General features: G+C 34.6%; 1 protein-coding gene across 1 annotated transcript; it reads left to right on the top strand.

Annotated features, from left to right (window-relative positions):
• Nucleotides 1-1,063: 1,063 nt before the first annotated feature.
• On the top strand, nucleotides 1,064-25,361 carry LOC138305021 (uncharacterized). Its single transcript, XM_069245433.1, has 13 exons — nucleotides 1,064-1,276; nucleotides 11,535-11,597; nucleotides 14,358-14,471; nucleotides 14,640-14,903; nucleotides 15,568-15,675; nucleotides 16,480-16,569; nucleotides 17,179-17,298; nucleotides 18,609-19,448; nucleotides 20,243-20,368; nucleotides 22,210-22,314; nucleotides 22,658-22,765; nucleotides 23,398-23,490; nucleotides 24,034-25,361. Exons 1-13 carry the CDS (start codon nucleotides 1,159-1,161, stop codon nucleotides 24,174-24,176), a joined length of 2,292 nt encoding a protein of 763 aa, XP_069101534.1. The 5' UTR covers nucleotides 1,064-1,158; the 3' UTR covers nucleotides 24,177-25,361.
• The last annotated feature ends 117 nt before the right edge of the window (nucleotides 25,362-25,478 follow it).

Here is a 25,478-nt window from a genome sequence, read left to right as displayed (position 1 = left end):
GGGACTTTTTTCAAGTTTTCATATGTAGGTTCCTTATGGACAAAGATTGCCGACCAGGGATGATCCAACAAGATTTGACCGACCAGCCGCCATCTTGGATTTTGATAGTTTAATTTTGTTACCGCTATTTCTCAGAAAGTAGTGAATGGATCTTTCTCAGATTTCATATGTAGGTTCCCTTAGGACCAAAGATGTGCATATTGCATTTTGGGACTGACCGGTCAACAAGATGGCCGACTGGCCGCCATCTTGGATTTTGATAGTTGAAGTTAGTTACCGCTAATTCTAAGAAAGTAATTTTGACACTTTCTTCATCAATGCGTTCAGGGTATACAGGCAAGCTTAGCGGACAAAGGATTGTTTATAAGGAATCGAATTAACCCCATTTCAGATGCGCGTCACACATTCGTAAAGCCAAGGAAGAAGGCATTTCTGGGTTAAAATAATGAGAATGTAGATGATGTAAGGGTTTTACAGACGTCGAGATCATCTAGAGTAAATCGTCGATGCATTACATGATGCATTCTTTTAGTTTCCAAGTTTGAGAGAAAATAAAGACGTGACAATATCATAAAGAAATGGACAATTGGAAGACTACGCTTAATAAAACAATATAAAAATCGATACTGCCACACAAGCATGCTGTTCAGCGTCACCTTGAACTAAATGTAAGCGCCCATGTTTTGGCGGGAACTCGCTACGTCCGTATGTAGGCTAACTGCCCAAAGCACCAAATGATCAATTTACGAGTGTAAAAATAAATGACTGCTGAATACAGATAACATTTAGTATCCTTATATATTCTGCTTCTATCAAGTGGTAACGAAAACCAATTACGATCTCTGCTTTGTAAATTAGATTTATGTTAACACCTAATCGATATTACCGGTCAACCTTTGCGGCTACTTATACAATGAATTAGATTTGCAAATATATCGGGTGATTAATGATCTTCCCTTATGTTTTCAATCAATTTAATCTGTTTCATATTCGTTGTTTATAAATAATTGCGGCACAAATTCGCTCAACCGGACCGGAAGTTAGCGCTATTATCTATTATTTATGACGTCACAGAGAGCGCGCTTAGTTACAGCCTACCGTGTTCATCAGCTAGAAAGGCAGTAAAAAATGTAGGCTCACACGAATTCAAAGAAAACAATGGTGAAAAGTCAAAAAAGTCGGAAGGCTAAATTTGATGTTACGATTATTGAAGATCGCCAATGGATTTTGGATAACAAAACTGAAAATGAAGGGAAAACGAAAAATATTCGTAAATGTAAGTAATTCTATTTTATCGAATTAATGCTAGATTGTCAATATATAACCGTTAATAAGTACATGTAAATAATGTACATTGTATGTTTTGGTATACAGGTCTACTATGTTTGTAATTCTACTTATTGATGTTAGTTCTTTACCGTTCATAGAGTCACCAAAAGTCGTCCTTATACCAAAATCTTTCATAAAAAATTTGTTATATCCAGTTAAACGGGTATATATGCTTGAACTGTTTATCGATTGAAAATGTAGGAGAATTATACAAAATTCATGATGACTGCGTTCTATGTCCAGAAAACACTGTAAACTCTATGTGCAATATGGTCCCGGAACGAGAATCGTTTTGCATCAGTAGTTAGATGATGATAGATATAACAAAAACTAAATAGTAGACATATCGATCTATTCAGTCTACCATGTCTACGTATTGATGCTTAAAAACAAATATTAATAGTATCGATAACTATTGTAAGTAAGCAAAATTAACTTTTCGAAATGCATAAACAGTTCTGAGTTCTTAAATCCGTTTATCTTTATTTCAAACTGTCTTACCTAAATACATCAATTTTATTCAACAAATTTGTTTCAACAATTATATGATAAGTCTATTGGTTTCTGTAACTTTTTCTTTGACAACATTGTAGACTAACAATGCATGATATAATCAAATAGTATTACTGGAGCCAGTTTCGCGACATTCATTGATTATAAAGAAATTCCCTTAATTTCTGTGATACTTTCCTATGAAGAGATTTAAATAAAGGAATTTTCTTGAAACTGAGCCCTGATGTGTTATATAAGTGTATTTTTTAAACTGTGAAATTGCTCTATAACTTGACTCTTCAAAACCAATTTAATATGTAGTTATATATATAATTATCATGTACAAGTTTATTTCTGTATGATATGATGACTGAAGTTGTACAGCTGTACTGTAATGTTTTTAAAACTAGAACTATCTCAGGTCACCCGTTAATGCATTACTTAGTACATATTATTACATTCATGGTAATAAAGGGTGTGTCCAACTAGATATTCAAAATACACTTCATAGACGTAATAAAATCATGAGTTTGACTTATGTAAACTATTAAATTTGGTATTGTTATCATTTTTAAGACTACGTACCCTCGTCAGAATAGCTCTATAAAACATGTTATATAGTATCCATTGTTAAATTGTACCATTGTTATACAATTCAAACGACAATTTTTATGGTGTTACGTTATGACCAACAAGCAAACATGTCAAGAGCTTTTAATTTTATTATTTACTGGAAAAAAGAACTGCCGCCTAAATGATCGGCCTGTGTGGCCATTTTCATTTGTGACCGTTTTCAAGTGTGACCTGGTGTGACGTATTGCGCATGTGCAATATTGCGAGGCAAAAATAATGTGGCATAGTTTGAAGTTATACATGGACCGGCAAAGCTCTAGCAGACGAAATTGGGTATTACCACAACGCCAGTAGGGAAATGTTGACATTCTAGTCAATATATGTAATAATACATGGTGTTTAAATGATGTAAGACTTATGTTTCCTAAAAAAAATGTAAGGAATAACCTATAAAACTTTAATACTAGGCGTATAGGCCTACACTCGTGCAGTATAATAGAATGTGATAATGATACCACATCGGAGTGCCGTTTATGATACAAATTGGAGGATCATTGATTGAAATACCCAGAAGAAATATTGAGATATGTGACCCTCTCATTTTCAAGTGTGGCCTCTACAATATACAGACTCCACCCGTTTTCAAATGTGACCTCCACAATATACAGACTACCCCCTTTTTGAAATGTGACCCTCACAATATACAGACTTCACCCGTTTTCAAGTGTGACCTCAACAATATACAGACTCCTCCCGTTTTTTCAAATGTGACTTCCTAATAACATTATAGAACTCCTCGCCGTTTTTAATTGTGACCCACACAATATACAGACGCCTCTCGTTTTCAAATGTGACCCCTAGTAATACACAGATCTCCACCCGTTTTCAAGTGTGACCCTAGTAATATATAGACTCCTCTCTCGTTTTTCAAATGTGTGTGACCCCCACAATATACAGACTCCTTCCGTTTTCAAAGTGTGACCTCACAATATACAGACTACTCCCGTTTTCAAATGTGACCTTTTCTAGTAACTATATAGACTCCTCACTCGTTTTCAGGAATGTGACCCTGCCGACAATATACAGCTCCTGACATACAGGAGTCGAATAACAGTTTTCAATATAATGTGTGGTGTGTGTTGCCTTCGGCGGCATGCATCATTTACAGAACAGTCCACTCGTTACACAATGTGTGACCCCACACATATACGCATCAGACTAAACTCGGGAGGCCGTTTCTCATAGTGTTATATGACGTTAATAAATCCTTGCACCAACATATTTAGACTACAAAATACCCTACCCCCGTTTTCTCAAATGTGACCCTCACAATATCATAGACCTCCTCTCGTTTTCTAAGTGTGACCCCTACAATATACAGACTCTCACGTTTCAAATGTGACCGTCCTATACCAGACTCCATCCGTTTTCAGTGTTTGACCCTCACAATATACAGATACTCCCGTTTTCAAGTGTGACCATCACAATATATAGACTACTCCCGTTTTCAAATGTGACCTGTTATATTAGAACTCCTCTCGTTTTCAAGCTGTGACCACATACAATATACAGAATCCTCACGTTTTCAAGAGTGACCCCCGCAATATACAGACCTCCAACCGTTTTCATGTGTGACCTATCACAAGATATGGACTCAGGATCTCCCCCAGTTTTCATTTTCTCAAGTGTGGACCCACCGCAATATACAGACTCCAATCCCGTTTTCAAATGTGGACCCTAAGTAATATATAGAAATCCTCCCGTTTTCAAATGAGACCTCTACAATTATTCAGATTCACCTTGTTTTCAAATGTGTCCCTTGTAATATACTAGTATCTCTCTGTTTTCCAGTTGTGACCCCACAATATATTACAGACTCCAACCGTTTTCAAGTGTGGACCAATGTACATATTATAGAGTTCCTCCTAGCATTGTCAAGTGTGAACACCCAAAATTAAACAGGACTACTCCATGTGTTTCATATGTTCAGATCGGTCGTTAATATATTAGACTTCCTCTCGTTTTCAATCTGTGACCCCCCAGTACAATATTTCAGACTTCCAACTCCCGTTTTCAAACGTGTGACCCCCTCTAATATACCAGACTCCAACCGTTTTCAAGTTGTGACCCTAGTTATATATAACAGACCTACTCCCGTTTTCAAAGTGTGACCCTCAACAATATACAGACTACTCCCGTTTTCAAGATGCTGACCTTACCCCCCCCGTATATATAGACTACTCCCGTTTTCAAGTGTTGACCCTCACAATATATAGACTTAGACTCCCAGTTTTCCAATATGTGACCCTCCACAATATATAGACTCCTCTCGTTTTCAAGTGTGACACCTTACAAGATACAGACTCCTCCCGTTTTCAAGAGTGACCCCCGCAATATACAGATTTCTCCCGTTTTCAAGTGTGACCTCCACAATATTCAGACTCCAACCGTTTTCAAGTGTGACCCCCGCAATATACAGACTCCTCCCGTTTTCAAATGTGACCCTAGTAATATATAGAATCCTCCCGTTTTCAAATGAGACCTCTCCACAATATCCAGATTCACCTTCGTGTTTTCAATATGTGACACATTTGTAATATATAGACTCCTCTCGTTCTTCAATTGTGACCCCACACAATTTATCCAGATACTCCTCTCTTGTTTCAATTGTGACCCTCATATAATATATACAGACTCCACCCGTTTTCAAGTGTGACCCTAGCCCTACCAATATAAAGACTTCCAGGGGCGCGTAGCTAGAGTCTTTTACATGTGCAAAGCCAGCGCGGAGGGGTGCGTTCTGGGGGCCCCGCCTAGGCCCCCAGCTCGGTCTCCTGGGCCAGCGCCCTGGTTAGTGGGGTTCCGGGCGGGCGAAGCCCCCCGACGGAAAATCGTTTTACAGGGGCAAGTTTAAGCTTCCGAAAATGATATTTGATAATGCTTTGGTATTTGCTAAACTTATATTTATTAAAATAAAAAGGTATAGGACCTGTTTTCTACCTGTACATGATTAATTATGGTGTTAATGTTTCGTACTTAAATAAATAAAAGTATATTGAAAATCTCCATGTTAAGTATCTATGAATGTATGCTTGAGGGACTCTAAAGGCCGATTTGATTGACTTGATTGACGGAACTTTCTTACGTTTATCGAATTTTTATTTGTGTAAAATTCGATATATACATATACTGTGAAAAAAATGATATGAATTATAAAAAACAGCGCTCTCTTATTGTAAGGCATTAAAATGTCGCACTGATTGAAAAAATAGTATTTTGTCCTTCATAATAGGTCTTTCTTGACCGGGATGTTTTAATTTCTCCTAGTAACTATAGTATCGCTCCTACATGAAGTATGTAGTCAGTAGATTGTGCATTTATCCTTAATAGAATTCTTTTTCCGCTTAAGCCCTGACTTATATTATTAAGTTTTTTTGTCTAATATCATTAGACTTGATATTTTGGCCAAAAATAAAATAAAAAAAGCCACTACATACTTATAAGCTGGTTTTAGCGACCTATCTAAGTAGCAATCTAATCTCTGTGTCCATCCTAATAATTTGCTGAGGTGTCACTTTCGATACTTTTCTTACTGTCGTCCTTTGACCTTTGCGATGTCTTGTTCGTTTTAATATTGAACATAGCCAAGCTTGGTGTCTTTTAGAAGGTTCATATTATACGCCATAACGTATTTTTCAGTATTATTAATTTTAGATAATAAAATCATCTACGTATAACGTTTAGGTTATTATTTACTTTGATTTTAATTTACATTCTCAGAACTTTGGACGGTATCTACTTAGTGTTTTAACTGTACAAGGACAATGGATGTAACCCTTACTAGGTATTTTTTTATGTGTGCAAGCCCGGGCCTTTTTTTTTAAAGAGCAAGCTTACGCCCCTGGAATCCTTCGTTTTCAAGTTGTGACCGCCACAATGTGATGCATTCCCTTTTTCAAATAAATGCATGTATCCTTATCGTAAACTTATTCAGGACATAAAAGGTCAAATTCGTACGCTCATTGCCGGATTTCTTTCATGGAATATATACACGGAACTATGCTCAATACTGACTCCAACTACAAGTATTAAAATATCCAGTCTGACACAATATTACAACATTTACAGTGTTCTGAACGATTCTAGAATGGACCCAGAAAAAAATTGTACACTGTATTCTGCACTAATTTATAAAAGAACTCGGCGAGGTACAGTATTTGCTTAGATAAAACAATCTCGTACAAATTGCTACGATATATAATATATACGACATATATGTACTGTATCAATATCTGTCAAATACTCAATTCGAGCTTTACAATATTACGGCTAGTAAATTGTTTGCAAACATGTGGCAAGTTAATAACTGATTATCTATTTCAGCCTATTTCAGAAACATTCAGAAGGGTACGCAAAATGTGTTGCTATTTGTCCTTCTCTTTTAAACGTTTGAGAAATATGATTATTTCCATAATCGTGCTCCAATTCGATAAAAATTATCGAATTGACCAAGATTTTACGTTTTAGGTCTAACCAATCCATTTTTTACAAGAATGGTCCAGGGTAATCAACGAAAAATGGCGTTTATTGACATGAAATAACCATGCGAATGTGTTCATCCCCGTCAAATTCAGTCAATTTCCAAAGATACATTACAATTTCGAAATTTATTTAATACGTAAATAAAATCACGGTAAAAGTACCCCCGGGGTCGGATACTCACAGAGACAAGCTCACGGAGCATCTAAATAAAAGTCATGTATATGACAATAAAACTATGAACAATTATCGGGTATGTGCATAGAGTTGTCAATTCACTAATTGTTTCAACGTGGGCGGACGTTCGATCCGTTAGCAATTTTACAATGTATAAAATAAATGTATGCAAAATACTTCGACATCGAAATAGAGTGCCACTTCCCACAGCGGTTTTGGCTCACGCACCTCGCACTACTCTGCATAAAAGGGATGCCGTCCTTACATGACACTGGCTGTTAATAGGATCTTAAATTAATCAAACAAACAAACAAAACTATAGATTACCTATATGTTGTAGAGCCAAAAAAAATCCTGTGCCATTTTCGATCCGGTATATACTGTAAACCACACAGGGATTTGAAAATCAGTTACAGTTCATATCATTATAAAACCATTAATCCAAGTAACAATTATATCGCTAGGTGTAGCGAAATGTTTGGATTCAAAACCACAGGGGGCCAAACTCAATGTAAATAGATGTTGTCATACATTTTTTTGTATTTGTGGGGATGGACTGAGAAATATAATGTCATGTGATCTTTTTTCAGAAAATTACGATATTTAAAAATTATTGATAAAACAAAATCGGGATATTCACCATTAAAACATATATATATCTGTTTTCTAGTAAAAAATCCCGATTTTTTAATAATTATTTTCAAATATCGTATTTTCTGAAAAAAATCACATGACTGTTATATATATTCATCAGTCTTTCCACCAAATACAAAAAAATGTATGACAACATCCATCCCCATCCATTTACATTGAGTTGGCCCCATGTGTTCAAAAAACGTATCAAAAAAAAAAAAAAAAAAATATAGCATACTTAATGTACACCACAATGACTACGACCGCATCTGAACTTCAGGTGCTTTTGCTTTTGTTCCCCAGTTTATATGAAATAATAATCAGTAAAAGGCCATTTTATTTTTTATTATTTTGCGTAATGAAATTTGATTTTTTCCCATTTTTCAGCAACTCGCAATGCAATGGGAGAATACATTGTACCGATTGGACGGAAATTGACGCAGAGGTGGTGGGAATTTCAAAATTGTTTTCCCAACAACACAAATTATTATTCACATCAGTTATTTGACCTCTTATCAATCTGTTATAACAAAAACAACAACAACAAAAATATATAGAAATGCAAAAGAGAATTGTTATACCATCATTTGGTTTACAAAACATCACCGGGCATGCGGCATATGATTGTTATTTTTTCCAAAACCGCTAACACTACAGTTTCCTGGTGTCTTGGAATTTCCTGAATATAACATTGGCTATTGACGATTTATATCTTAACAAATTTGAATTTAAAGTTGGCTGAATATCTAAGTGGGACTTCAAAATAATCCATTTTCATGTTCGAAATTTTGTAGACTAGTAGCCTCTCAAATTGAATTGTTACAGCAAAACGCTAACAAATAGCTATAGGGTAGCAAATTAAAGTTCCGTAAATAACCATGACACTTTTCGAAAACATATTGTGTCTTTTAGAATGAGCACATCCATTGTTTATTTCCTGTGTATAACGCAAGGAAATATAAGATGGTTACTACAGTGACACATATTTCTTTCACTAGTTCTTAATGCTAATCATTTTCGTTGTGCGTGCTTTCTCGCCAGAGTGTCGTCGACCTCGGTGACCTGATGTGAACATCTAACATTTTTAGGGGTTAACCGTCGTGGTTCAAACTTGTCAACTGTCATGGTCAAGATGTTAAGATGGTCAGAAACATCGGCATTCAGGGATTGTGGAAGCTCTTCCTGTTTCCAACCTATGTTGTCACCCTAGATTCACATATCGGTGTTATGATTGTCTTCCAGACTTATCCGGCATGATGGAAAAAGACACACAGATCAACATTCTGCGGAGGTGTTTGAGTTGGTTCTCCTTAATTTCGTATGCAGAGCACCAAATTCCTCATTCTTGTGATAACCTCAGTGACCAATAGGTGGCACATGGATGGATTCTATTGAGGTCATAAATGAGGTCTGTCAGTGAAGTTTCACTCTTTGCCAAGATCTGGAAAGCACTTTAGATAAGCTTTATTACTTGGAGATTCTTCAAATGGTCCTCTTTGCGCATACACCAGATGTGACACAACCAGCACTATTCAAGGGAGGTGGGTGAAAGTTCAGACCAATAGAATAAACATTTAACAATTTATGCCCTCATTAATGACCTCGATGATATAACCTGTGCCATTCATGGTTGCACGAGGGTCCACAAGATTGATGAATAGTACTTCATACGAATTATGGAGTTATGTGCTAAAGAGAACCAATTCCACCATTGGAAGAATGTGCAATCTGGTTGTAATTTCCATTATGTCGGAGAAGTCTGAAACAGCATGTTAGAATCTGAAAGAGATCCCACATCCCTGAACCTGTTGTTCCTGATGTGAACTCTGGTCATGGATGGGTCATAAAAAGGCTAGAACAACACAGCACTGGTAATGCAGTGTCACATGAGCTCATCGACATCGAAGACGTCGATCAGGCTTTCGACGAATTGGATACTGATATCTCGAGTACTCTGATTCGGACTGCATGTACCAGCTACCAGATATGCCGAGTCTCTTCAGTGGATAGGTCAGTGAGGCGAGAAAGCACGCACAATGATAATGGTTATCACTGAGAACCAGTGAAAGACATATTAGTGACATTGTAGTAACCATCTGACATTTTGCTTATGCTATGCATAGGAAATAAACAAATGAATGTGCTCATTTTCAAAGACACAAAACGCTTTGGGAACTGTTAATGATATTAACGAAAACACAGGCTTAGCTTAGGTTACATTTGTTACGCTATCAGTAGGTGTTGTGTTATTTTTTGAGACGCTGCTAATCTACAAAATTGAGGGTATAACAATAATTCTTTTTTGCATTTATATATGTTTTTGTTGTTATTTTTGGTTTTACTGATTGATAGCAGTTTAAATAACTGATTACGAGTAATAATTTGCTGTTGGGAAACATTTCTGCTGCGTCAAGCCAAGTTTGAAAAATTTGCTGAAAAATCACCATTTTTGAGCTTAAAAGCTTATTTTTTTATTTCTTCCGTACAAATCACTACACATATTGCATTATTTGGTCCTGATATGTATTTGTCGTTCTATTGTGGTCATTTTGATACCACATTTGTCTACTTTAGTTGAAAAATATCAGTGTTATGACTATTCTTCATTTTTAGTGAAATTCGAGATGGTGGCCATCTTGATGACGTCATAACCGGAACCTATACAATGTTAACATTGGTTTTTGTTGTTGTTGTTGTTTAAACTGATTGATAAGTGGTCAAAAACTTATTAGAAATAATAGATTGTTGTTGGGAAACATTTTTGCTGCGTCAAACAAAATATGAAAAATTTGCTGAAAAATCACCATTTTTGAGCTTTAAATCCGATTTTTTCATTTCTTGCGTAGAAATCATTACATATATTGGATTTTTTGGTCCTGATATGTATTTGTTGTTCTATTGTGGTCATTTTGATACCTCATTTGTCTACTTCGGTTGAAAAATGTTAATGTTATGACTATTTTTTTTCAATTTTTAGTGAAATTCGAGATGGCGGCCATCTTGATGACGTCATAACCGGAAGTTCATCCCAACTTATGCAATGTTAACATTTGGATTTGTGATCAGTGGGTCATAAGGGTTCAAAAATATTGGTTCGGAGGTTTGGGGGGGGGGGTGCATGTGGGACCCTCCTAGCCCATGGCCTATAGAGCCTAAATCCTGTGCCATTTCGATCCGGTATATACTGTAAACTACACATGGGATTTGAAAATCAGTTACAGTTCATATAATTATAAACCCATTAAATCCAAGTAACAATTATATCGCTAGGTGTAGCGAAATGTTTGGATTCAAAACCACAGGGGGCCAACTCAATGTAAATAGATGTTGTCATACATTTTTTTTTGTATTTGGGGGATGGACTGAGAAATATAAGTCATGTGATCTTTTTTCAGAAAATGCAATATTTAAAAAATTATTGAAAAATCGGGATATTCACCATAAAACATATATATATCTGTTTTCTAGTAAAAAATCCCGATTTTTTAATAATTTTTCAAATATCGTATTTTCTGAAAAAAATCACATGACTGTTATATATATTCATCAGTCTTTCCACCAAATACAAAAAATGTATGACAACATCCATCCCCATCCATTTACATTGAGTTGGCCCCATGTGTTCAAAACGTATCAAAATATAGCATACTTAATGTACACCACAATGACGACGACCGCATCTGACTTCAGGTGTTTTGCTTTTGTTCCCAGTTTATATGAAATAATAATCAGTAAAAGGCCATTTTATTTTTTATTATTTTGCGATGAAATTGATTTTTTCCCATTTTCAGCAACTCGCAATGCAATGGGAGAATACATTGTACCGATTGGAGGAAAGGCGCTTACATCGCTTGGTGAGTACAATATATGGTGGAGGGAATTCAAATCGTCATTGTCCGTCGTCCTCTGTTGTGCATATTTTGTGGTATTATTTCTGATAAGTTCGATAAAAATGAAAGTCTCATCTTTTGTTTCTTACTCTCGGAGACTAATACAGAGAAATATTACCAATATGGACTAAGTACCACAGGGACATGGCACGATTTTTTTGTGACTAACAATATACATATATATATTATATTATAATATATATGTATACTGTTGGTTAAAAAATTTTCGTGCCAGGTCCCTATGCTAAGTACAGTAAAACATGGTTATATAACGGACTCTAGGAGACTGATACAGAGAAATTTTACCAATATGTACTAAGTACAGTAAAACAGCTTTATATAAAGAAACGAAATCGTCTAACTAACAGACCGAAGCAAGGTATTACGGACCTCAGGGGACCACCATAATTAATCCACATTTTTGCTGTGTCAAGCCAATTATGAAAAAAAATGCTATTATTACCAGTTTTGAGCTTATAATACGATTTTTTCATTTCCTGCATAGAAATCACTACTTATATTGGAATATTTGGTCCTGATATTTATCTGTTGTTCTATTATGGTCATTTTGATACCTCATTTGTCTACTTTGGTTGAAAAATGGCAATTTTATTACTATTTTTCAATTTTAATTGAAGATGTCCTTTACCGGAAGTTCATCCCAACTTATGCAATATTAACGTTTTGATGTTGGGGGGGGGGGGGGGGGGGGGGTGCAAGAAGGCTTTACTTTCTTCAAAATTCTCGTTGCCATGGTAACCAGGTTACACTACAATGACTTTTGAAACAGCCAACTCATTAATCTTTTCATCAATTTTGTTAATTTGTTTTAATTGATGTAACATATGGATATCTAGTACCTGAGACATCACATGATTTGGATGTTGCTTACGATGGAAATATTATCAACGGACGCGTCTGATTGGTCAAACAAATTTATATATATTGATTTATCTGAAAATTGCTATATAGGGGTTTTGAAGAATGGCAAACGATTACAATGATTATAACTTTTAAAAAAGTCATTTGGTTGATTTTGGTCATTATGGTAACCAGGTTACTATACACAGTTTGATTTTGTGTACAGGGACCTGACACGATTTTCCAACCAATGGTATAGTGTCTATAATACATATATGTGATTGGAAATTAATGTCAAGTCCTAGTCCCTGTGGTATTGTGAAATGGATAATAACTAATTAGCCTAAACTTATTCAAATGATGTAACATATGGATGTCTATAAATTGAACTTTAAAATGAATTGTGTAGGGATCATTGGTGATAATGTTTGGTTTTAAGGAATGAATTGTCATGGCTGATTATATATTGAGGTGGATTGGGATATAATTAGCTGAAGGTGACCTACAGTTCTACTTATCTATTATTGAATTGAACATTTGAGACATGAACAGTTTACCTCTTGTTTTATATCTGATATTGAGACTTAATTTGTGAACACTAACAGAAAAAAAGAAAATGTGTAAAATATAAAAAATAGACTATGTATATGCAAAATAATACAAATGTAGTAACCTTAATATACAATTAGCAATATATAAATCACATATACCTTTAAATGAATATTTTAGAAAAATGATGATAGCAATTAAACCATGAAAAATAATTGAAATAAAACTATAAAGTTTTCTTGTTAATAAATAAAAAGATCACTGATAAATATACAGATACATAAATCCTTTGTGAATTCTTCTCAAGCAGAAGAGAAATGTTAATTCATTGGGATAATAAGACAAGGAGTGTCATAGCTTATCATTATTAATTAAAATGAATACCTGTTTCCACTTGAATGGTTTCTGAAGCAACTGGTAATAGTATACTGGTAATTTTGATGGTGTTCGATCAGATTAGATTTCATTTTATACTTGACCATACAGTTACGCTGATCAATTTGTATCTCACATGTGTATTAATTATCTCACCTGTACATTCTACCTCACCTGTATATTTGTTATCTCAGGTAACAATACACCTGTCCTATGTTTTTTCTCTGTTACCTACCTTGAACCCAACATGATTTTGTGGTGTTTAGTTTCATACATTGCCTTGTTGTTACATTAAAAGTCCACAAAGGGGTCAGAAACACTAATGTTTATGGGTTAAACTTTGAAAATTTGCCCACTATTTATGACATATGTCTGTTTTTAAGATATCTAATTACACATTTGTCTACTTAATATGTATGATACAATGTTGTACATGAAGTAATATACAAAGTACCTTAATATACAAACCCAAGTGACCACTATAACTACATTTCTGGTTTGCTATTTGATAATAAGGTAGGTATTCTTTTCTGTTGTTATGTAAAAACCACTTGATTAATACTTCTCAATATGTTGTATGTATATTATCATCACACATGTAGTTGGAATGATATTCTACAAAAAGAATCTTTGTATTTCATTCAGCCAATTGATTTATTGCATAGTTGAAATTGAATTAGTTGTGATTTACTGAGGATTAAGGAAGTATATCTGTTAGTGTGAAAGAAGGTGTAGGATGGGAGTGGGTTGGGATCAATAGGGGCATATTATGAGTGTTTTTTTTTTAATTTAATAAGTCACTATGAAAGATACATTGACATATAGATTTGTGACCTTTTGACCTTCAGTGTAAGTGCATTTATTTTCTCCCAATTTATAATAAGTAGCAATACCTTGCCCTACAATCCCTGTATGTCTATTTTTGTTTGAACTTTTCAGGCAACCCTGCTCCTGGCCCAGCCAACTACTCTCCCCATATAGGTCTAACTCGACAGTCAGCTCCACAGTACTCCATTGTAGGCAAGCACCGCTCAAACAATGAACGAACCAGTGGTAAGTATTTATACTTTTCTCTACCTTTCTTATCCACATAACAGTCATCCATGATACAGTGTATTTAGTAACTTGTCTTCACCATTCTAAACCAAACAGATCCATTATAGAACTTCAATGTAATGTATATCAATACTGCTACCTTAATTACTCCTGATATTTTTACAGTAGGTAAAGGCCTCCCTGGTCCTTCAGACTATACTACCACAGGGGACCTGATCTGGAAGAAGAAAAACTCCACACTCAAAAGTCGTGGCAAGAGCTATTTTGATGAGGAAGCTGCGAAGAGTTGTACTGTCATAGGACCAGCTAAATATAATGTAGAGCATAAACTCGGGAAAGACGGGCCCAAATACAGCATCGCCCACAAACAACCTCCCGTAATTTATACAGGACCTCCAAACAGTAAAGTCCAACCTGCAGATACACACGGTATGTCTGTCCTCCTCTAGCCCTGAATCTGTATAGTATTATAGATCATGATCAGGTATATATATATGCTGGGAGGTAAAATTAAAATATTAATAGAATTGTAATGTAGGCCCTAAATCAGTATACAGTGAAACCAGTTATAAAGAATACCTCTGCATAAAGAATACCTCTGTATAAACGATACCTCTCTATAAAAATACCTCTATATAAAGAATACCTCTATATAAAAGACACCATTATATAAAAAATACCTCTGTATGAATAATACCTCTGTATAAAGGACACCTGTGTAAATGATACCTCTGTATAAAGGACACCTGTCTATTAAGGACAGACACATCAACCCCATTTTATGCAATTTATTACATAACTGACCTCTGTATAAAGGACATCTGTCTATGAAGAATATTCTTGCTTTGTCCATTTTGTGTCCTTTATAGACAGGTTTGACTATATTTCGAGAATAGTTAAATGTAGCAGTAGCTACATCTGTTATTTCACAGAACTGTACAAAAGCATCAAAGACAACATCAGTTTAATTAACTTTTGCCTTCAGTTTCCAAAAGCAGAATATAAGATACATGTACACACCGTATGTGTGTTAATGCATTTTTTTTCTGAAAGGTATTAAACCTGTAATCACCTTCGACTGTTTCTTTTCCAGGATTCCAAACACCTGGCCCGAACTATCGTCCAAACTCGGGCTATTGGAAACGTGGCCACGAAAAGTCATTTGGATCAGCAAGAAATGTCAGCTACTCAGAAAACCCAGGTACAGGCTATAATCTCAACTAACATATGCTTTGTTTATAATATCTATATAACTGATACCGTTAACTGATTAGTTGTTTCCGATTATAATATGATTTGGTTTTACGATTTATGAATTCATTAGAACATGTGTTTTATTTTTCTGGTCAATCATTCAATAGAGATTTTTAATCAATAAAAAAAATCACATCCAAAATTACATTATTCTATCACAATTTTGATTAATTATATTGCAAGCTTTTCATAAGCTAAGTTATCACTGGTTTGTAAGTGTATTTTATGTGATGATGCATATTTTACTGAAAATGATCTCCCTTTACTGTGAATGTTTTTACAACACTTTTTCATAACTGTTTAAATGGTCATTCATTATAATGTTAAGAAAATTGTTAAGTGAAGATTCCAGATTGTTTTTAAGGTCCTCTCAAAAACAGATCTTGAATTAACATTTAACAAAATGACAGATTTAATCCATAAATCTATATTTCAAAATCTTTACAAATACAGATACCAAGAAAATATTTACATACTGTCGTTGGCTGACGGGTTATGATGTCCGACATATTGCCATAAGCCCTCCACCTCTGGGATGCTGGTTCAAATCCCAAGTGGGGCAGTTGCCAGTTACTGATCGTTGGTCGGTAGTTTTTCTCCAGGTACTCAGACTTTCCTCCTCCAACAATCCTGGCACATCTTTATATGACCCTGGCTGTTAATAGGACGTAAAGCTAATAAAACATACTGTGGAACATTATGCTGTCATCCTAATACATGTATGTACATGAATAGTTTTTTATTGTTTAAGGCCCAGGCGATTACTGCATAAAGGACCCTCCTTCTGGTACTTCATACTCCTTTGGAACAAAACTCCCACCTACTCCTAGTGTCAAGAGAGGTAAAAATCATCTTTATTCCTATTCACTCAGTGGCTGATTTTGATGATAAGTAAAATGGTTTGCATGAAAGACTTAATAACTATTTATCGAAAGTAATGAATGCTTCTGTAAACTTATAATTAGGTTTTAAAATTGTTCCATATAAAGAGACTTGATGACTTTTAATTCGGTTTTAAAATGTTCCATCATATTAAGGGAATTGTTGACTTTTAATTAGATTTTAAAATGTTCCATATAAGGGGACTTGATGACTTTTAATTAGGTTTTAAAATGTTCCATATAAGGAGACTTGATGACTTTTAATTAGGTTTTAAAATGTTCCATATAAGGAGACTTGATGACTTTTAATTAGGTTTTAAAATGTTCCATCATATTAAGGGAATTGTTGACTTTTAATTAGATTTTAAAATGTTTCATATAAGGAGACTTGATGACTTTTAATTAGATTTAAAAATAATCCATATAAGGAGACTTGATGACTTTTAATTAGGTTTTAAAATGTTCCATCATGTAAGGGGACTTGATGACTTTTAATTAGGTTTTAAGATGTTCCATATAAGGGGACTTGATGGTAATCTGCGATCTAAAATTATTTTCCTCCTCTTCAGCATTATTTACCGAGAGTCCAGGCCCTGGAGCGTACAACCTTGGGACCACCATTGGTAAAGCTACATCAGTAACCATAGCTGGCAAGGCCAAGGAGGTTGACCTTGGAGGTGTGTATATCTGAAGCATTCTGAATCTACATTCAACCTTTTTCTATTGTGACCGAAGTTGATCCTTGGAAAAAATTGCTCACAATTTAAACCTCATTTATGTATTGATGAAAATTTATTGAATCAGAGGTAATGGTTCCAATCATACATATATTTTTGTGTCTATCAGTTAGTTTTCCTTTTGCTGAAAATTTACGGATTGCCAGCTGTCAATCAAACCGCATGTTACTTTGCATTTTGTATTGTGTATGCTACTATGTAAAAAAATGTAGGCAAATTTATGCTTATTTGTTCAGAAATAATGCAATTTGTTATGGTATTAATTACAGCTCAAAATTATCTAAAATATATGTATTTTTCTACTGTATTAATATATACACATATGAATAAGTCAATTATTACTATACTCAATACATGTATATTAATATCTTGTTACCAATTTTAAAGGTGAAACAAATTGTTGGAAAAAATCATATGACACACTGAATTTTGTTTGTAAAAGTTTGAATCTTTATACAAATAATGCATTAAATTTTGCCTGTCATGCCTTAAAATTGAATTATATATGTATGACCTCTTGTTATACACAATGTGTATCTGAGTGTGATAAAAGAATTGAATTGAATTGAATGTCTGCTGCAATATTGAATAGGTACACGTGCGTTTGTGAGCACAAGGCATGGCTAAATTACACCTGGCGAACGGTCAATGTACATTAATTGTACTAAGTATTTTCTTACTAAGTATTTTCTTATTTAAACTATTGGTAGGAAGTCTCCATTGGTACCAACAAGGGAGAGATTGTATAGTTTCTAATCACAGTTGTTTATTGTGACAGGACTTAAACTTAAGGTCACAGGTTAACTAAAGTGATAAAATGGGTCACTGTAACCTATATTTAACTTGTGTATATATGTACATCAAGGATATCTGGGCTCTATCTTTCACACTCCTTGTCACAAACACAAAAATATTATGAATTAATATATGTGCTGCATAAGGAGGTTACTGTGACCTTTATTTTGAGGTTTAACTTATGTGATGTATCAAAAGGTGGTCACTGTGACCTATATTTTGAGGTTTAACTTACCTATATTTTGAGCTTTACTAACATATCATCATACTACAGTGTTTCAAGGGCCCATCTCCTGCCACCTATTACCTAAGAAACTCTATGAAATTTAGTAAGAAGCCAATAACTCTGGCCTGTCGCTGGTTTGATCCTGAGGGTAAGTGTATAAGTATATCACATTTTCTCGTTCCTGTCTCTAACTTGACACAAATTGTAATCTCCCATCTAATTTCAGATTAACTTTGACACTTACCAACAATGTCAATTGATCGGACATCCACCGGGCGTTCATTTGACCCTAAGTCTGCCTACTATGGAGGAACCAAACCTAGAGTGTTTGAGAGTACACCAGGGCCTAATGCTTACAATATACACACAACAGTGGGCACATCTATTGCTGTCAGTCTTACAGGGGATCGAAAGAAAGCTTATACCCCAGTCAAGAAAGGGTCAACATTTCTGGTACCAAGGGATCTGGATGTTACTCCAGGCCCAAATGCTTATAACCTACAGGACAACAAAGGGCTTGGAAAGACAGGGTTTGCTGTCAGCTTGAAGGGATTCCGTGTAGATCCCTTCAAACCAAATGTTGATCCTCTTGATGTTAACCCACATTATCATGGATTTTGGGAGGCAAAAAATGCCTTCAAATATGCACCTGTGCCCCCAAAGCCGCCAAAAGAAGGATTTACCTTAAAAGGAGATCGAAGACATACTTTCACTGGGGCAAAGGGAACTAATGCAGTTTTCTTACTACCACAGTTAGTGGACACCAACCCTGGACCAGGAGCCTATGACATTGCTCCTCTGTGGGGAAGGCGGGCTATAGAAACAGCGTTGCTAGGGAAATCAAAGGTTTTTAAAACAAGTCAAAGACCTTTTATATCTAGTGAAATGTATGTGAAAGTAAATCGTTTAGATGATCAACATACAAGGAGACCTGATGCTGCCAAAGGTCGACCAAGTCGTCAAGGGAGTTACATTCCTTCACAAATGGAAGAAATGTATGCCAAGAGATTAGAAAAATTAAAACAGTCTAGTCAGCCAGGGGTATCACTCAAGGGCAGACGACTCCATTCATTATTTGGAGGTAAAACTGAATTGTGGGATTGATAACAGCTTGCTGATTAATATGCATGGATTTTATTGAGAACAAATTGCAGATGTATCTCACAGTTTGGCAAGACTAGCTGACCAAGGAAATGGAGATACTATTTGGAAGATGTATTTTTATTTCTGTATCACTAACATTTTTGTTTTACTTTTAATTTTCTTTCTTTTATATTCCATCTTAATGCATACATACACAATCTGGTCTATAATTTAGCAGAACATCACATATATGTCTCTTCCTAATCTATTCTAAATGCTTACAGGGTTTACAGAGAGAAGTTATCTCCCATCTCAAACTTTGTTGTTCATGAATATAAAAATCATTTGAAGATATTGCTCTTTAACACTGCTTGCATGGATTTTACTGAATCATGATACACACAGCATGAGATGTTAAATTGCTGTGGTGAAACAAGTACTTGTATTTCTAACTATAATATATAGTTACTATAATGTAAAGTGATTTGTAAATGTATTGAAATGATATGTTCATATGTATACTGATCTAATATGCCTGGATTCAATGATAAAAACTTGAAAAAAGTATGCATGTTTTTTGTTCTATTTTCTTCTAACTTAAAATCATTGCATATAGTAATTTACAGTTTAAATATGATTTTCTCCCCGTTTTCTATGTGCTAATCTTTTCCTACAAATTATAAATATGTTATTTAATTTTTTAATTACTTTTATTTTTAAAATCTCCCCCTTTTCTATGTGCAGATCTTTTCCTACAAATTATAAATATGTTATTTAATTATTTAATTACAGAGCCTACAACTCCTGGACCAGCTGATTATACTCTGTCAAAGAAAAATCTAAAGACAAATCCTATATATTCCAACAGACAACGCAACAAGCCATCCTTCCCAGACTCTCTCAACTACACATCTAAAGGTAATCCTGTTATTTCTACTGTTTGTAAAAACTGAAACATATACCTCTGCACTATCATGTAGAACTGTTGTTCAGGAGGCCAACTTTAACCGTAACTATCCCCTTTTGTATCAAAGAGGCACATCTCTTTAACGAATATGGATGTATCTTGTTAAGTTAAAGGTTGTGCACATATATAATGTATTTAATGATTAATAATTGCCACCAAGTTTCATGGAAATCCCTCTGATAGTTTAGGAGGAGTAATTGGTTGATCCATCAAGTTTAATTGAAACCCCTCTGATACAATGTAGTTTAGGAGAGTATTTGGTTGATCCACCAAGTTTCATTGGAACCCCTCTGATAGTTTAGGAGGAGTAATTGGTTGATCCACCAAGTTTCATTGAAACCCCTCTGATAGTTTAGGAGGAGTAATTGGTTGATCCACCAAGTTTCATTGAAATCCCTCTGATAGTTTAGGAGGAGTAATTGGTTGATCCACCAAGTTTCATTGAAATCCCTCTGATAGTTTAGGAGGAGTAATTGGTTGATCCATCAAGTTTAATTGAAACCCCTCTGATACAATGTAGTTTAGGAGGAGTATTTGGTTGATCCACCAAGTTTCATTGGAATCCCTCTGATAGTTTAGGAGGAGTAATTGGTTGATCCATCAAGTTTCATTGAAATCCCTCTGATAGTTTAGGAGGAGTAATTGGTTGATCCACCAAGTTTCATTGAAATCCCTCTGTGATAGTTTAGGAGGAGTTAAGGAGTTAATTGGTTGATCCACCAAGTTTCATTGAAACCCTCTGATAGTTTAGGAGGAGTAATTGGTTGATCCACCAAGTTTCATTGAAATCCCTCTGATAGTTTAGGAGGAGTAATTGGTTGATCCATCAAGTTTCATTGAAATCCCTCTGATAGTTTAGGAGGAGTAATTGGTTGATCCACCAAGTTTCATTGAAACCCCTCTGATAGTTTAGGAGGAGTAATTGGTTGATCCACCAAGTTTCATTGAAATCCCTCTGATAGTTTAGGAGGAGTAATTGGTTGATCCACCAAGTTTCATTGAAATCCTCTAGTTTAGGAGGAGTAATTGGTTGATCAGTTCACAAGTTTCATTGAAACCCCTCTGATAGTTTAGGAGGAGGAGTAATTGGTTGATCCACCAAGTTTCATTGAAACCCCTCTGACAGTTTAGGAGGAGTAATTGGTTGATCCACCAAGTTTCATTGAAATCCTCTGATAAGTTTAGGAGGAGTAATTGGTTGATCCACCAAGTTTCATTGAAATCCCTCTGATAGTTTAGGAGGAGTAATTGGTTGATCCACCAAGTTTCATTGAAATCCCTCTGATAGTTTAGGAGGAGTAATTGGTTGATCCACCAAGTTTCATTGAAATCCCTCTGATAGTTTAGGAGGAGTAATTGGTTGATCCACCAAGTTTCATTGAAATCCCTCTGATAGTTTAGGAGGAGTAATTGGTTGATCCACCAAGTTTCATTGAAATCCCTCTGATAGTTTAGGAGGAGTAATTGGTTGATCCACCAAGTTTCATTGAAACCCCTCTGATAGTTTAGGAGGAGTAATTGGTTGATCCACCAAGTTTCATTGAAATCCCTCTGATAGTTTAGGAGGAGTAATTGGTTGATCCACCAAGTTTCATTGAAACCCCTCTGATAGTTTAGGAGGAGTACCTGAATCAAAGAATTTCAACATTTGGAAATACAAAGCCATGCTGCCCCTCTCCCCTCTCCCCCCTCCCAATCACTGATGCGTTAACCACTAATCTATGATACATATACTGGTACATGTAAAGCCGTGATTTGAAAAAATAAAGTCTGTTACTTTATTTTCTTACAGAAGAAGGAGAGCTACCTGGTCCTGGAAGCTACAACTTGTCCAAAAACTTTGTGAAAAATGACTCTCCAGCGTATTCTATGAGACAAAAGATACGGAAGTCTGAAAGTAAGTCACGGGCAGTGGACGACTTATACCATATGTACATAATTATATACTTATATCATTTGTACATTGTTGTCCTAGTAACATTCTAGCTCTTCAATTTATAGTGATAAATCAATATGATGACCAAGAAAAAAAGAATCTGTCGATAATTTTAAGATGTTTCGTAATGCAATTGTCTTGAAGTTTAGACTTTTTCACACGTTGATTACTAAACACATGTGTTGTATTTTGTACACTGTATTGTCATTATTTTTATATCTCAATATTGCCATTGCCAAATTTTAACAGAGATTGAATATGAACTGTAAATATGGCTGACATATTTCCCTATTTCAATGAACAGATGAAAACCCTGCTCCCAATTCTTACAAGGCAGAGCAGAATGACACTGTTCCTGGTGGCAAAAAGGCTCCATCTTTCTCTATGGGCAAGCGATTTGAAGTGCCGGACAGTGAGTTGTTATTAATTCTTCGTCGATCTTTGTATAAATAAATGTTGACCTTATGAAGACGGGCATCCTCGATAATGGCTTGTTATAATTCTTGATTAATATTTTGATACCAGACAGTATTGGAACACTTTTCAAACATACATATTTTAGTTACAGTAAAATCAGTCTATAAAGGAAAACAAAGGGACGTAGTAAAAATGTCCTTAATAGACAGGTGTCTTATACGGAGGTGAATTTTATAGTAAATTGCACCAAATTGGGTTGAGGAATCCGTTATAGACAGGTATCTATACTAGTGATGTCCTTAAAAATATTGCAGGTTTGACTGTACATTAATGTTTGAATATTTAGAGAATAATCAAATTAAGCTTAATTAAAGCACTACTCGTAATTACATTTAATATGACAAATAAAACTTATGAAGAAAATGTTTCAGCAATTAGTAAAAGCATTGTTTCAATCAACATTTGAAATAACTCTATGTTGGTGTAAAAACAAATAAAATGTACCAACACAACAATACTATCTATTGAAAAGTCATTAGAACTACAACATTACAGCTATAGTTTGGTGAGCTAGTAGTCACCAGATAAAATGATTACTTATCACAGAGAGGTTTTATCATGTTTTAGGTAAGACGAGTCCAGGACCTGCTGCTTATTCTCCAACTCTCGCTGATTCTACACCGAAATACACAATGACCAGTCGTCCAAAGAGTAACAGGCGTAAGTAGTCATGCGCGACGGGCACTTTCTTGGCCCCATAGCCTGGCTAGCTACTGCTGTAGTGGCAGCATTGAGCTAAGGGATAAAAAGAGAATGCTAAGATAATGTCACATTTTTATTGTTAAGGGGAGATAATCTGTACGGATCGTTGTAGTTGGTGGAAGTCAACTGGTCAAAGAGCATTGGCTAGAAAACTTATCATTAAATACAGGTATTACATATAAATTCAATAAATATATGTTCTTAGATTTTGTTTTGATGGTTTTTTTTTTATTAGATGAAAAATAATGCCACAGTTAAAGGTTCTATTCTATCTTTTCAAATATATTTTGGTATGTTAAGTTATTGAGAGAAATTAATTATAGAAACATATTTACCGCAGCAGGTCACACCCTCCACCCATTACGAAAAAAACAATGGGAATAAGAAATATAACATAGACTTATTCAAGCTAAAGTGAAGAATTTGTTCATTTTCCATTTTTATCATAGATGAAGTAAATTTACAAATTTACAGATATTTAATTGGTATTTTTTTATTCAGGGGGAGGTAATCCAGCTGCAAATGCTTACAAAGTGCCGTCAGCCTTTGGACAGACCAGTGCAGCCACATTTAAAAGTCGAGCCAGCCCCTACGTATATTCAGGATTCCGTACAACCAAAATCACAGAGGAGGTGTCCATTTAACGGAGACACAAACAGGGGAGACAACTTCGAAGTAGAGCGTTTAGGACATGCTGTTCTTGTCACTGTATTTTTGTTAAAGTAAAATCATGTAATTATATTATATCAAAGTGAAAGTTGATTAATGGAAATACAGTATACTGTATACATATTTGAATTGTGCTTTCTTTATATTGTGCTCTCATACCAATAAATAAAATAAGAAATGTGTTTTGAAATGCACATCATGAATATAATTATACATCTGTATGTTCTACATTACATACATGTATGATAAATAGGTATATGATAACAAATTATTATTAATTTTAGAAATTATTTTCTGTAAAATATATCTGAACATGGCCTCTTGATCCAAATTCTTTACTTACTAAATGCTATTCCTAATATTTGGATGGTATAAACTTAATAAACAGAAAAAAAAGATAAATAAGCAATATATCTACTATGTAAATAAATAAATATATAACTACAAAATAAACAAAGGCAACTCTTTTTTTTTTATTATTAATAATAGACAATTAATTAAATTGTATTGAATTACTCTGATGATTGAGGATTACATTTATAAAATCAATTTCCCTAAAAATACAAAAATGTACATACAAAATGTAATATTTAGCTTTCCAAATGGGTGCAGCCAGATTTTGATCACAGAAGTTATTCAAGTTCCCCTAATACATACTCCTGTTTGATATTTTATATTTATTTAATCATCTAAACCTTCAGTTTTAATAAATTCTGTCTGTTATATGTAAAAGACAAAATATTTGATAACATAATCGTTATATGATCCAGCCTCCCTATTACCTTTGATATCCATTTTGTTATACCATAATTTGTTACATAATTGTTACTTTTCATCAGCTTTCTCAGTGCATTGTATTGCTGTAACTTATTCATACAATATGTATATAAATTATGGCTAATGCTTCAACATGCTGCTTTTTGTTGTTTTGGAATTTGGAATCGACTCAGTTACAGGCATAGAGACACAGTTCATAATTTATAAGATGTGATATTGAATGTTGATGCTGATTTGGACCATTGCAGGCAGTGGGTGACCTCATGTCTTTACATTTTATTATCATGGTATTTATTTTTGTATACCCATATTATGAACATTGAATTGATGTATGTATATATGAACAGTCTATTTATTTTGCTTATTAAAAATATTGCACCAGATAGTGTTTTGTCTAGTTTTCTTTGTCCGGAATTTATTAACTCTTGATTAATTCCAAATTTATTTCAGAAGACTCTTCTAAAGTATCTTGTAAATATCATATGATATTTGACAGCTAT

This window comes from Argopecten irradians, chromosome 12, assembly GCF_041381155.1.
Source record: "Argopecten irradians isolate NY chromosome 12, Ai_NY, whole genome shotgun sequence".
In the NCBI taxonomy this organism is placed as follows: Eukaryota; Metazoa; Mollusca; class Bivalvia; order Pectinida; family Pectinidae; genus Argopecten; species Argopecten irradians.
Note: the sequence above shows the minus strand (reverse complement) of the source record. Positions and strands in the feature narration are given on the sequence as shown.

Excerpts from the sequence above, each read along its gene's own strand:
- LOC138305021 (XM_069245433.1), top strand. The coding sequence starts at position 1,159 with ATGGTGAAAAGTCAAAAAAGTCGGAAGGCTAAATTTGATGTTACGATT. Across the intron at positions 14,904-15,567 it reads CCAACCTGCAGATACACACG|GATTCCAAACACCTGGCCCG; the intron begins GTATGTCTGTCC and ends TTTCTTTTCCAG. Across the intron at positions 15,676-16,479 it reads CAGCTACTCAGAAAACCCAG|GCCCAGGCGATTACTGCATA; the intron begins GTACAGGCTATA and ends TTATTGTTTAAG.